The sequence below is a fragment of the Salminus brasiliensis genome, chromosome 6 (assembly GCF_030463535.1).
Source record: "Salminus brasiliensis chromosome 6, fSalBra1.hap2, whole genome shotgun sequence".
Taxonomy (NCBI): Eukaryota; Metazoa; Chordata; class Actinopteri; order Characiformes; family Bryconidae; genus Salminus; species Salminus brasiliensis.
The window spans coordinates 4,013,670-4,027,821 of record NC_132883.1 but is presented as its reverse complement, the minus strand read 5'-3'; the positions used below and the strand labels follow the sequence as shown (position 1 = coordinate 4,027,821).

The window sequence follows — 14,152 nt, the reverse complement described above, 5'->3', positions numbered from 1 at the left end:
CAGAAGCAGGATAAACTCATTATTAATACCCTTGATTTCAGACGAAGCAATTAATGAGCAGGCGTCCCAATACTTTTGTCCATATAGTGTATATATAGCAGCATGTCTCAGGATTCGAACTTGCAACCCCAAGGCCATAGTGGTAGTGCATTAGACTGCTTAGCCACTCTAAGTCAGAGACTGCTTTTTAATGCAAAGTAGCCAATCAAAATAGAGTACATTTGCATAAATCGTTCTTAAAGGTACAGTAACCAAAACATCCTGTTTAATTTGAAGCCGTAAAAGTGTGGGATATGGGCCTTTTAGGATGAACAACTCAATGATAAGCTGAAGGTTGAAGCAGAAGGAAGAACGGAAGAGAAGACAAGGAAAGCAAAGCAAACTGAACCAGTCTGAACTGGGGAGAGCCACACACAGGCCCCTCGCACCACCCTGAAGTTGGAGTTTTCACGCTGTTTATTTGGGCTGTGCTGAAGATCCCGTGCTTAAGAACGGGTTTAAGGTCTTTTATGAGTGTATTAACAGGAAGGCTAATGAAAAAGCCTCTCAGCCAGGAGGAAATCTGACCTTAAGTTTCTGCAGATCTTTTCTGGAACCTGACTTGACTTTGTGCACACACGCATGTTTGCAGTATACGCTGTGTGTTTGATCAGGTGGCTGCGCAACTCGCTGGAGTGTTGGCCGGCCGGCCGGCTGGTTTGGTTTAAGGCAGGCTGGAGTTAAACCCAGTGTGAAAACCCCCTTGCTTTTTTCCATGTGCCAATTTTCCAGCGTTCCCACCACAGGAATAAAAGCCTTATTAATATTATCATTTTTATTTAGACATGGGACCCTTATTCACAGCAAGAGTGTGATTGCAGCTCAGCGGTGGTGAAGTGTCAAAACAAATTTGTATAAAAGCTTATTCAAAACTTTTGGCTAACAGAGTTGTGTCCACAAACTTTTGGCTGAAAATGAGGGTACCAAAACATTTGCCCAGAAGCTCATTCAATGTATTTGGCCAATAAAGATGTGTCCACAAACATTTGGCGAATGTGTGGGATGCCACAATATTTGCCCAAATGCTCATCCAATAGATTTGGCTACTAAAGTTGTGTCCACAAATCTTTGGCAAAAATATGGTGTGCCAAAATATTTGCCCAAAAGCTCTTTCAGTATATTTGGCCAATAGAAATTTGTCCACAAACTTTTGACCGAAATGTGGAAGGCCAAACTTTTGCCCAAAAGCTTGTCCAATACATTTGGCTAATAGGGTGTGTCCACAAACCTTTGGCTGAAATGTGGGGTGCCAAAACATATGCCCAAAAGCTCATCAAATATATTTGGCGAGTAGAGATGTGTCCACAGACTTTTGACCGAAATGTGGGGTGCCAAAACATATGCCCAAAAGCTCATCAAATATATTTGGCGAGTAGAGATGTGTCCACAAACTTTTGGCCGAAATGTGGAAGGCCAAAACATTTGCTCACATGATTTGTTCTGTATATTTGGCTCATAGACATGTGTCCACAAACTTTTGGCTGGAATGTGGAAGGCCCTTTCAGTATATTTGGCTAATGGTGATGTGTCTACAAACATTTGGCAAAAATGTAGGGTGCCAAAACATTTACCCAAAGGCTCATCAAATGTATTTGGCCAGTAGAGATGTGTCCACAAACTTTTGGCTAAAATATGGGATGCCAAAATCATTGTCCAAGAGCTTGTCCAATACATTTGGCTAATAGAGCTGTGTCCACAAACTTTTGGCCGAAATGTGGAATGCCAAAACGCATGCCCAGAAGCTCAGCCAAAGCGCTGAGTGTACGGGGAGAGTTGTTTTGTGCCTGGCGGACGCTTTTGCGGAGAGCTGTCTTAGTAACCAAACCAAATGCTACAGAGGCAAAGGTCAGTCAGGGAGAGCCCTCTAATGAGTCCAGCAGAGCTCTTACGACCTCGTAATTCCTTCTGGACGCTAAAACTCGCCCTCCTGCGTCTTTAATGGGGTGAAGCTAATGCGGGCCTGAACACGGCCTGTTAAAGTAAGTTGGCCGCAAAAGGAGAGAGCTCTTATCTCCTGACCTGGGGGTCTGTAGGGGTGTGTTTGAGGCCTGAAGCAGGACGCCACAGCTACACACACACACACACACACACACACACACACAGACACACACACGGTTATACAAGACCAGTCATGCTTGTGTAGTTTGACCGATCTTAAACAGGAGTGTTAGGATTTTTGGAGGGTCTCTTTGTGCATTTGTGGTTTTTTTTACTGTGTGTGTGTGTGTGTGTGTGTGTGTACTTTTACCATCCAAATATCTTAAGTAGTCAGTGTTCTCAGCTTAAGTGAGCTAGTGAGCATGCTTGTTCCAAAAGCGAGACTGCTGATTGGCTGTCTAAATTGCTGCGTTATTTACACTAGGGTTTCTTGTTGATCAGCTTGATGATCCTTTAATTCGTCTACAGTCGAGTGAACCCATCATCCAATAACCAATCAATCTATCCATCTATCCATCCTTCCATCAGTCTGTCCATCCACCAGTCCATCTATCGACCAATTTATCCATCCACTAATCCATCTATCCAACTCTCCATCCATCCCCCATCTCTTCATCCATCTGTTGACCAATCCATCCACCCACCAATCCGTCCAGAGAACCCATCATCCAATAACTAATCAATCTGTCCATCCACCAATCCATTCATCCACCAATTCATCCACCATTCATCCATCCACTAATCTGTCCATTAACTAATCTGCTCATCTGTCCACCAATCCAGCCATTCCTTTATCCACCAATCCATGTATCCACCAGTCTATCCATCCATCAATACATCTATCCACCAAACCATCCATCCACCAAACCAACCATCCATCAGTCCATCCATCCATCAATACATCCATCCATCAGTCCATCCATCCATCAATACATCCATCCACCAAACCATCCCTCCATCCACCAAACCATCCATCCACCAGTCCATCCATCCATCACTACATCCATCCACCAAACCATCCATCCATCCATCCATCCACCAGTCCATCCATCCATCCATCCGCCAAACCACCCATCCATCCACCAGTCCATTCATCCATCAACCAGTCCATCCATCCACTAATCCATCCATCCACCAGTCCATCCATCCATCCATCCATCCATCAGTACATCCATCCACCAAACCATTCATCTATCAACCAGGCCATCTATCAACCAGTCCATCCATCCACTAATCCATCCATCCACCAGTCCCTCCATCCATCCATCCACCAGTCCATCCATCCATCAGTACATCCATCCACCAGTCCATCCATTCATTCATCCATACATACATCCTTCCTCCAATTCATCCATCCATCCATTCATGCAGTCAAGAATGCAGTTAGAAGAACATAGGTTTAGTTCTTGACTCCAGACACCGTGTATTTAAGGTTACAGCTAATGTAAGATGTTAACATCAGCACATAAATATAAATTGTGTGAAAAACTTATTTATATAAATTTATTTCCTGTACAGAGATAATATGATTTATCATAGTTCTGAATCTCAATATTTACTCAGTAAGTGAAGTTCGGCAAGTTCGATATCAATACTGATATTGGCATCAGTCATGCTCAACGTTGCTCAGCCCTGTGTGTCAGTGGAAGACTGGATGAGTCAGTGTCTCACACAGATCAGCACAGACAACAGAGGTCAGTGTGTTTGTGTGTGTTTGTGTGTGTGTGTGTGTGTTTGTGGACGATGGAGTCCAGACAGCACTTCAAACACACATCACACAAGACTTTATTTTGATCTGTGGGGTTTGTGTCAGTTAACGTCTAACATCTTCAAGCTGGCTTTGGGTGGAGCAGAGCACACGTCTAGTCACTTAAGACACACACACACACACACACCATCCAGGGTAGAAACACACGAAGGAGAGCTTAGTATTGACTGGTAAAGAGCTGTGTCCACAAACCTTTGGCAAAAATGTAGGGTGCCAAACCATTTGCTCAAAAGTGCTTTCAGTATATTTGGCCAATAAAGATGCGTCCACAAACTTTTGGCGAAAATAGGGGATGCCCTTTCAGTAAATTTGGCTAATAGACATGTGTCCACAAACTTTTGGTGAAAATGTAGGGTGCCTATGCCTATGTAAATGTAAAGGCAGGCCTGCTTCGGCTCATAGCGTGGTGTTAGGCTTCAGCTGATAGTGGTCCAGAGTGTGTGCAGGTGCTCTCATCGGCTCAGGACAATGTTTAACTCTGGTGGAAAGATTCGTAGTTACTCATAATTCAGATGTTTGCTGGACTTTATCTCTTATTTCTACTGAAACAGATACGACGTGAGTCAAACTCCTATCTAAGCAAACACAGAGCCAGCATGTTGATTCCTCATTAAGATCTGTATGCAGCATCGTAGCTGTCCGACAAAGCGACGGCAGCTTTACTTTCTGCTTTTTTATTGGTCCATTCATCAGGAAAATCTGGACACAATAAACAGCAAAAATTGAGATACAAGGACGTTTAAGTTCATTAAATTCACCCATTTCTATTAAAAAACTTGACAACTCTTGATGGGGAGTGCCTGGTGCTGGGCGATATAGGCCCCATAGCAGAACACTGCAGAATATCGCCTCCGCCTTTAACCCATCTGTGCAGTGAACACACACACATGTACACAATAGGGCCTTAATAGGGCCTTGCTCAAGGGCCCAACTTCGGCAGGTGGTTGGTGTGGTGCAACAGATAACCCCACTACCTGCCATTGAGCTACCACACCATGTGGGAGACTGGGGTTTGATTCCCAGTCTGGGTGACTATGCTGTGCTACACCAATAAAAGTCCTTGGGCAAGACTCCTAACACTAAATTGACCCTCCTCTATAATATCAGTAACCTTGTAAGTCGCTCTGGATAAGAGCATCAGCTGAATGCCATAAATGTAAATGTAAGCTTGTAGAGCCCTGGTATCCAACCCACGATCAGAGCTGGGCAATATGACGATATTTTATCGCATCGTGATAAATCTTGTTATTGTGCTTAATAAACACAGATCAGCTGCAGGTTTCATAACTACATTTAATTAGTGTTTAATTAGAAGAAGAGCAGCAGATGTTGAGTATAAATCACTGTATTCAGTACAGGAGAGGATCTGAACAGTAGTTTATAAGAATCTGTCGCTACGGATGTTTGTAGTCTGTGATTACATGTATCGTGATGAATATCGTGAATTGAAAAAATGCCTTTAAATATTGTAATCTAATGTTTCTACCATATCGCCCAGCCCTGCCTACAACCCTGCCATTAATAGCCTGGTGCTCTAACCACTGAGCCTCCACTTCCCCAAAAGAGGGACGAATAGGATATAGTGCTTCAGTTTTTAGCTGTTTGGAAACCATCGTTAACTTTCAATAGATTCTATTTAAGTCATTTTGGATCATTTCTATTGGTTCATTCATTATCAACTGCTATAGTCACATTAGAAGAGTCAAAATTAGAAGGAAAAAAAAGCAAAACTAGAGATACAAGGTTTTAGCAGGGCCGTGATGTTTTGTTAAGTTAAGTGTCAAATTTAATATATGTGTGTGTATGTATATATATAACACAAATGCTCAATTCTTGCTGTTTTGGGATATATATATATATATATATATATATATATATATATATATATATATATATATATATATATATATATATTTCCATATATATATCCCAAAACAGCCAGAATTGAGCATTTGTGTATATATGTATGTAATGTGTGTATATATATATATATATATATATATATATATATATATATATATATATATATATATGTAATGTATAAATAAATATACATTACAAACTTAAATTATCTATTATAAATCTCAGCAAGTTTGCCCCCAACTTCCTCCCGTAGGTCCCTCTCTCTCTCTTTACAGGGCCTGGTGATGTAAACACAGTGTCGCTAATGTTGAGCTCAGAGGGTAGATTACACTTTATTTCTGATGGAATATGGATTGATTAAATATCATAACTAGCTCTTATTCTCTCTCTCTCTCACACACACACACACACACACACACACACACACACACACACACTGCTGCTCCTCTCTCAGCTCTTGGCTTAATCCAGCCCAATGACTGATCATCCATTCAGCTTTTTCTCTATGAAAGCTTCAGTGTTGGAGCTTCGTCGTGTTCCAGGCTGAAGATCTTTAAACTACACTCAGATATTATAAGACCCATAAAATATATGACTCCTCTAGACAGTTTATTAGGCACATTAACCACACATTTATTTCATTTTGCCGTCCATAAATGTAAGAATGCACTAGCTAACATTTTAACTTGTGATTGATTTGAATTACCCACAGAATATTGTTGTGATTATATAATAATTAATTGTAATTAATATATTAATAGATTGACACCATTACTGTATTCATATACAATATTAAATTTAACCTAAAACAGCGAAAACTGAGCTTTCATTCTTTTCCTTACTCTCTCTCTCTCTCGCGCTGTATTGTAGAGTGTGTATATGTGTGTGTGTATGTGTGTGTTTGCTCTGCCCGTTTGTTGTTGTTTATGTTCTGGACCGAAGCAGCTGATTGGTGGGTCTGATAATGTGTGTTTAATTAGAGTCCAGTGTTGAACTCTGCTCTGTCCGGCGCTGGAATAATGGCGGGGTGGATTTCACTCTGAAATAAACACAGCTGGAGTGAACACACTCCACACACACACTCCACACACACACACACACTCCACACACACACACACACACTCCACACACACACACACACGAAACATACACTCTACAAACAGAAACACACACTCCGCTTTCCCTCCTCAAAGAGATGGAACTGGATACACACACACACACACACACACACACACTGCACTGCACACTGCATGCACACACTTGGACACCAGTGACGGTCAGGGTGGATGATTCTCTGGAGAAATGGTCTGTTGTGACTTCACGTCTGACCAGGAGGATTAAACAGTCTCATAGATGAAGAAGAGAGAGAGAAGGAGAGAGGGAGGGAGAGCGAGAGCAAGGGAGAGAGGAATAGACGGAGAGAGAGAGGGAGAGGGAGGGAGAGGGAGGGAGCGCGAGAGCGGTACACTCAGTGGTCTTTTGCAATTCAGTAATTTCCTCATTCTGTGTGTCATGTGCTGAAAGGCCTACAGCAAAAACACAAAGCAGAAATGAGTCATGCTGTGACCTTACACAGCACACACACACACACACACACACTCACACATATATATATATATAGATAGATAGATAGATAGATAGATAAATATGTATGGACAAAAGTATTTGGACACCTGCTCATGCATTGCTTCTTCTGAAATCAAGGGTATTAAAAAGAGTTCACCCTACTTTTGTTGGAGTAACTGTCTCTACCGTTCAGGGTGGAAGGCTTTTTACTAGTTTTTGGAGGAGCATTGCTGTGAGGATTTGATTGCATTCAGTGACAAGAGCATCAGTGAGGTCAGGATGTTGGATGACAATCACTACCTCACCTCATCATCCCCAATATTAGATGGAGCGCCACCACCATCATCATTCCAGAGAGCACAGTTCTTCCACTGCTCCACAGCTCAATGCTGGGGGGCTTTATACCCCCCCCTCTAGGCCATGTCTGGCATTAGGCACTCAGAGCTTCAGAGAGTCTATATTCTATTGGCAGGACTGAAGCTGTGCATTCGTTAGACAGGGGTGTCCGCAAACATTTGGACATACAGTGTGTGTAAATATCTAAATACACACACTGCATGCGTTCTGCAGCCTCGTGCTAACACACGTGTAATCTTGTGACAGAAGTGTGTAAACAGAAACACACTGTATGCAAATTCATGGGCACATAAACAGGATTTCACACAACTTAGGCAGCGCGCACACACACACTCACACAGTCACACACACACACAGAGACACATTGAGCTTCCTTCTGCTTTATTGACCTCTGAAACACCTACCACCCCCCAGCTCTTCCTGTGCTCTAAAACACACACTTCTGTTCAGACCTGCCACCACTGTGACATTTCAGCCGCCAGCTTATTGTCCTACAGGCAGCCGTTCAGGGTTTCACTGTCTGGCGCTGTGTGTGTGTGTAACAGCTGTAGTGAAGACCTACCTGACATCTGAGGTGTGTGTGAAATTGTTTGATTTTATATGGACATTATTTCTTAATACGTATGGATAAATATTCCAAAAACTTCCAGAAAACCACTAGATATGTGGAATGTGGAATATCGTACAGTGCCTCAGTAGACCCGAACAGTCAGGTTCCCATTGTAAGATAATGGAATAGGGTGGAATACACTCCTGTCTGAGCCATACATCCGCCTGATTTTGACTTTTGCCTGTACCGGAACACACCACCAATAGTCCTGAAGCAGCCTCCACCAATCAGAGACCTCGCTGTTACCATGGAAACTATCAAAGCGTAATTTGGCACCAGGAATGGAAACGGTCAGATATCAGCGGAATTCTGCACCACAGATTCTCTGTCAGATACAAAAGTATTGACAAAAGTATTCGGACACCTGCTTAATTCATTGTTTCTTCCGAAATCAAGGCTGTTAAAAAGAGCACATCTAACTGCCTCCAGGAATGTCCAAAGCTTTCTACTAGATTTTTGAGCAGCATTGCTGTGAGGATTTGGTTGCATTCAGTGGCTCACATAGGTGGAATGTGGGCTTCCAGGCTCTGAGTGGGTTTGTAGGTATGTTGATACTGGGTCCAGTTGAGCTTCCCAAATGGACCCCATTGTTACAGCCCATTTTAATCTGCATATGAAGTGTACAACGCAGATGGGGCCCATGTTTAACCCATCCTGGTCCCATCACTGACCCTGGTGGGACCCTGGAGGTCATCCATATGTGGAGCCAACATGGAACCCATTCAGATCCTGCATGGGAATGTTATCCTAAAGTATTGGATGGAGCAGCAGCCATAATTCCAGACAACACAGTTCTTCCACAGTTCTTCTCAATGCAATAGGTTCATGTTTGTTTCTCTGCTCATCTGAGTGCTATTCTATTGACAATACTTCTTATTTACAGGGACTAGACAAGCTAAAGTAGATTAATGCGTTCATTAAAAGGTGTGTCCACAAACTTTTGGACATCCTTATCGGCAAAGACGAAGTCGTATTGTGCCTATTATCTCTATGAATTATAAGGCAGATTTTACCCGTTAGGTGTGGTACAGTTTTCACTTCCAGAAATCAGACGATGCTGAACTCTGACATTATGGTGCAACATGATGCCAGGAATCGAGAACGGTTGAGAAAGACTTGCCAGATTTTGTTTTTCTCGTAATGTCGTCTATTCCGCAAGTTCTCACCCAGTGCTGATCTCACAGTCCACATCAAATTATTTGTTCATGTTTTGGGGGTAATAGCTTTCACAGGGCTCAGTATTTCAGAAGACTGCAGCATGCAAATGAGCTCTCTAACGAACTGAGGTTCATGTGAACCGACTAAATAAACGATTTTGGTCCAAATAAAGCTGCTCGTTCCTGATCTCTATGCTCTATAAGGTGTTACAGTGTGATAAATTAAGAAATTAAAAAAATGGAGTGTACATGAGTAGTTCATGACTTATGCATTTGTATGTGTTTGTGTGTGCAGGTGTGCTCCAGGTTACCTGGGGGAGTACTGCCATCTGTGCGGGCCGGGGTACTGCCTGAACGGAGGGAACTGCACAGTGAACAGGATAGGGAAGCTGGAGAGTCCGAGCTGCGTGTGTCCTCTAGGCTTTAAGGGCCCACGCTGTGAAACCCAGATCAACTCCACCTGCTACCCCAACAACCCATGCAGCAATGGGGGCACCTGCGCCCTCCTACCCAATGACAAGTTCACCTGCCATTGCACACCAGGCTGGACAGGTATGATCGTTATAGTCAATGGTTCGAATAGCGGGTCATGCTGCTGGCCATCAGCAGCCGGAGTCAGAGAGAGCACAATTGGCCTGGCTCTCTCAGGGGTGGATGGGTTGACGGCCCTTCCTCCTTACATCACTCCTAGTGCGACATGGATCAGCGCAGGCGTCTGTTAGCCGCTGTATCGGAGCTGGAGAGCCAAGCTTTCCTCCGAGTGTGCTGGATGCCTAGCGATGCTGCATCAGCGGCCGTTGGAAAAGAGGGGATGAGTGCTAGTCTTTACCCTACTAGTGTTGGGGCATTGCTAGTAATGGGGGGGAGGATTAGGTAATTGGCTAAATGGGGTAGAAAAGGTGGTTAAGTTGGAAATAAATTATTTAAATAAACTGATATTCTTGCATGACAATGCAATGTAAGATAAAGCCCAGTTTATTAAGCGAAATTCAAGCACAATTTAAAACTCATAAGGGCTAGACTGTCCATAATCTGAAGCCGAAAAATCCTGAAAAACCCTGATTGATAAACGCCACATTGTCAGTAGTTCAAGGGTTGATTTGTGTGAAACACAATGAAAAAAAAAAAATCTAAAAATCTAAAAATATATATATAAAGAAACACAAGAAATACATTGAGCTTAAAGCCTTTATCAGCATTTTGTAGCTCCGCTAGTCTAGAGGAGAATCTCACATTACCTAATAAAATAAAAACTTCAATAATCTGATTCCCACACATTCTTCACAGTGGCTGCATTTCTCTTCTCCACACATTTCCCAACACAGTCCCACATGACTTCAGCAAGGTTAGATTTCTTGGCTAAATTTCGCTTCATGAGCTGTGGGGCTTCTGGCTTTGTCTAGCTTGAGAATCTGACAGCAAACAGAACCAACGCATCAAACACTGAGGCTAAATGACATGCCTGTATTGTTCATCAGCATTGTGCAGCATTTAGATCTTCCTGTCTTAAATGTCTTGTTGGAATTGGTGTCATTTTTTTGCGGCTTTTCTCCTTTAAGTGAACAGACAGGATAAACCCATTAAAATCAGCTGCTGCACAAAATAATCATAATCATTTTTTTATACAGAAAGCCTTTAGCAAAGTTTTCAGTTTTGTGCTGACATAATGTTTTATAATTTTAGTTATTTACATTGTGTCAGAAGTCCATGATAGAAATGGCCTAAAGTACATAAATAAAGTAGTTACATATATGTAACTAGCTGGGCAATATGACATTAGTTTATCATATCGTGATGAATTTTGTTATCACGCTACACAATATGCTTTTATGAGTGTATCGTGGATATCGTCAGTGCTCTTTAAGCATTAAGATTAACTGCACATTTTATTACAAACCGTGTACTCAGTCTTATTTAATTAGAGTGGCACACATTAAATTCAAATTAAAATAAAACAAATAATATTATTAAATAATGTGCCACATGTGCACACATTTTTACCGTTGCTGCATTTTGTTTACATGACAAAATATTACGATAATTATGGTGTATCGTGAAAAATCTCTTTAAATATTGTGATATAATTTGTTGTATAATTTAATAAGTAATTTGATATATATATAAAAGCTCCCCTGACAAACAATCAGTGACCTTGCATGTTCGTGGTGGTAGTATCTTCAGGTTCCTGCAGACGGTGTTGCACAAGGATGATCGGGCTATAAGTACCTGTGGGTTATGTTAAGGGATTTATAGATTGAGAAGAGGTGGTACAGTGCAGCGAGGGTCTCCTTGGATGGAGGAAATGCAGATGTTAATTATTGGCTATAAGGAGTAATTGAATTTGGTAATCAGGTAGAACTGCTCAATTCTTTGATACAAGACTGGCTAAACGTTGATGTCGCCTACATCCAGAAACTGCTTGTAGAGGTTTTACATGCTATTGGTACGTTTTAGTCACAGGTGATATATATATATATATATATATATATATGCCCACCGGCCAAAAAATGATCCAAGGAGTATATATATATAAGAATGAAGAGCTGTTCTGCTCAGTAAAACACTGATATTAGAATAAACACTAATAACAAGAATAACACTCACCCATCACACCCATCACTGTGTTCATCATTAGAACATCTCCAAAGTTCTCCTCTCTCATGGAGTCTAGTATTATTTAGAGTTCTCCTCACCTGGTTCTATTTTTCAACACCTGGTTTGGTGGTAAATCAGGGCTTAATGATGGTAAATCAGGTGAGCTGCTGCTGCTGCTGATGATGATGATGATGATGGAGTTGAACACATCCTCCACGCTGTGCTGGCTGGACTGGGGGGCGTCCAGGAAAAACCTGGAGGAACCGAGCTCTGTTCTTTAGACTAGCTCACCGACAAGATCTCACTACTTTCTTTCTTCAGAATGAGAAGCTCTCTTTAAGATTGTGTGTATATATAAATAAGTGTGTGTGTGTGTGTGTTTTCTCTCTCTCAGGCCTGAAGTGTGACCGCGAGGACAGTTGCGTATCCTCTCCGTGTGCTAACGGCGGCACCTGCACTGCTCTTCCTGCCGGAAAGTTCTCCTGCTCCTGTCCTCCAGGTTACGAAGGAGACCGCTGCCTTAACGACACAGATGAGTGCGCAGAGACCCCGCCGGTGTGCGAGAACGGCGGGAAGTGCGTGAACGTACCGGGGTCTTACAGGTGCAGCTGCGAGCCGGGGTATACAGGCCAAAAGTGTGAGAGCCCATACATGCCCTGCTCTCCATCCCCATGCCTGAACGGGGGAACCTGCAGACAGATCTCAGACACCAAGTACTGGTGCCACTGCTTACCAGGTGAGAGACTGAGGACTGGTGGTGGACTGATAGATAGATCTGAGGGACAGGGGGGGAGGCGCAACTTAACAGGAAATGTGTAGGAGGTTTCTGGTTCTTCACTACGGACAAAGTCAACCTCCACCTTGATAACAGAGCTGTTTACGTCCAGCCTTACTCATTTTTAACCACATCCTGTTCAGATCTGTGGATGGGGGACATCACCCTCCACAGAGGAGAGGAAGATCTTTATAAGACATACTCTGTATTTACACTGAGGGCCCTAATGAGCCAGATTACCTTCAGTAGTAAGAAAACTGGCTGGAAATATGAAAAGGGCAAAATTTAGCCAAAATACAAAGCAAGCGCTACAATCTGCTACTGGCTGGACGAGGGTCCAGATGTTCATGGTCCATTGCCTCAAAAAAATTATCAATACTATAATGAATTACTACAGGAACAGATAAAAAAAAAAACATCTACCTAATACCTACACCCAGGGCCCAGCTCATCCCCTTCATCCATACACTAACCACCCACTGTGTTGCAAGCTCTTCACAGGAAGTAGGCGCCTCCCTTCATCAGTGTTCCACTGAATTTACCCCACGACACCTCTGGAAGGCTCAACGGTGAGGTCTGGCATCCCAGACCCCCCTCCAGGCTCACTTCACAGGGAGGGGTTTAGTTTAAATACAGCTGAATAGGTTTAAATACAGAACAAATGCATTTGTTTATTATTAATTATTAATAATTATAAAAAAAACGGTGGGTCTAGGCATGGAAAGCTTCAGGATTCCCTTCCTTACACTGTGCGAAATGGTGTCGGAAATTAAAATAAAAAAATGAAATAGTTAAAAAGAACCCTGGTCTCATGCATTTGGGGGGTGGTTGGGGGGGGGGGTGGATGTAGATTTACTTGCTGTAGTTATCTATGTGTAGCCCTGTTAATTGTGAATGCGTCTAACGAGTGGGTTTGCAGCGTCTAACAGTGTGCGATGGACTCAAAGGGTAGGTTGCAGTTGTCCTAAAACGTTAGCTTGTTTGAAAATTGCAGAATTGAAACCAATAAGACTGAAACAGAGAAGACCTATTGTTCTTTTTTTATGCTCAAATCTGTCTGAAGCAGCTCTTTCTGCAGCAGCACAGCAGGGAAACTCGTCTCCAGCCTCCCAGCCTCTGCTCAGTTGTGTTCACTGAGCGATTACAGCTGCCGGTTCAATCAGGAAAATCCAGAAGTCCCAGCATTGCACTACTTCAGCGAGGTTCTGGAAGCTGCCGCGTGCCGTCGCTTCCTTGTCCCGCATTCCTGCTCCGAGTGTGTCAGGTTCTGTGTTTTGGAGCTCAAACACAGGAACTGTTGAAATTCCTCTTCTGAGTTTCATCTTTAAAGGGGGCGTGTGTTGGCACAGCACCGCAGCAAGCCATGACCAGCGTCTTCCCCGGGGGGCAGAATTCAATTCCGTGGGAAAGCGAAGCGCAGCACTGTTTAAAAATGACAGTGATTGCTGTTTAATGATGTGATGTAAAACAGGAGTTAATTATAT

At 42.7% G+C, this 14,152-nt stretch overlaps 1 protein-coding gene across 1 annotated transcript in view; it reads left to right on the top strand.

Annotated features, from left to right (window-relative positions):
* notch2 (notch receptor 2) overlaps positions 1-14,152 on the top strand; it is an 88,775-nt gene that overhangs the window by 36,349 nt on the left and 38,274 nt on the right. The window contains 2 exon segments of the mRNA XM_072681359.1: positions 9,594-9,850; positions 12,288-12,629. Of these exon segments, the coding sequence (XP_072537460.1) occupies positions 9,594-9,850; positions 12,288-12,629 (599 nt within the window).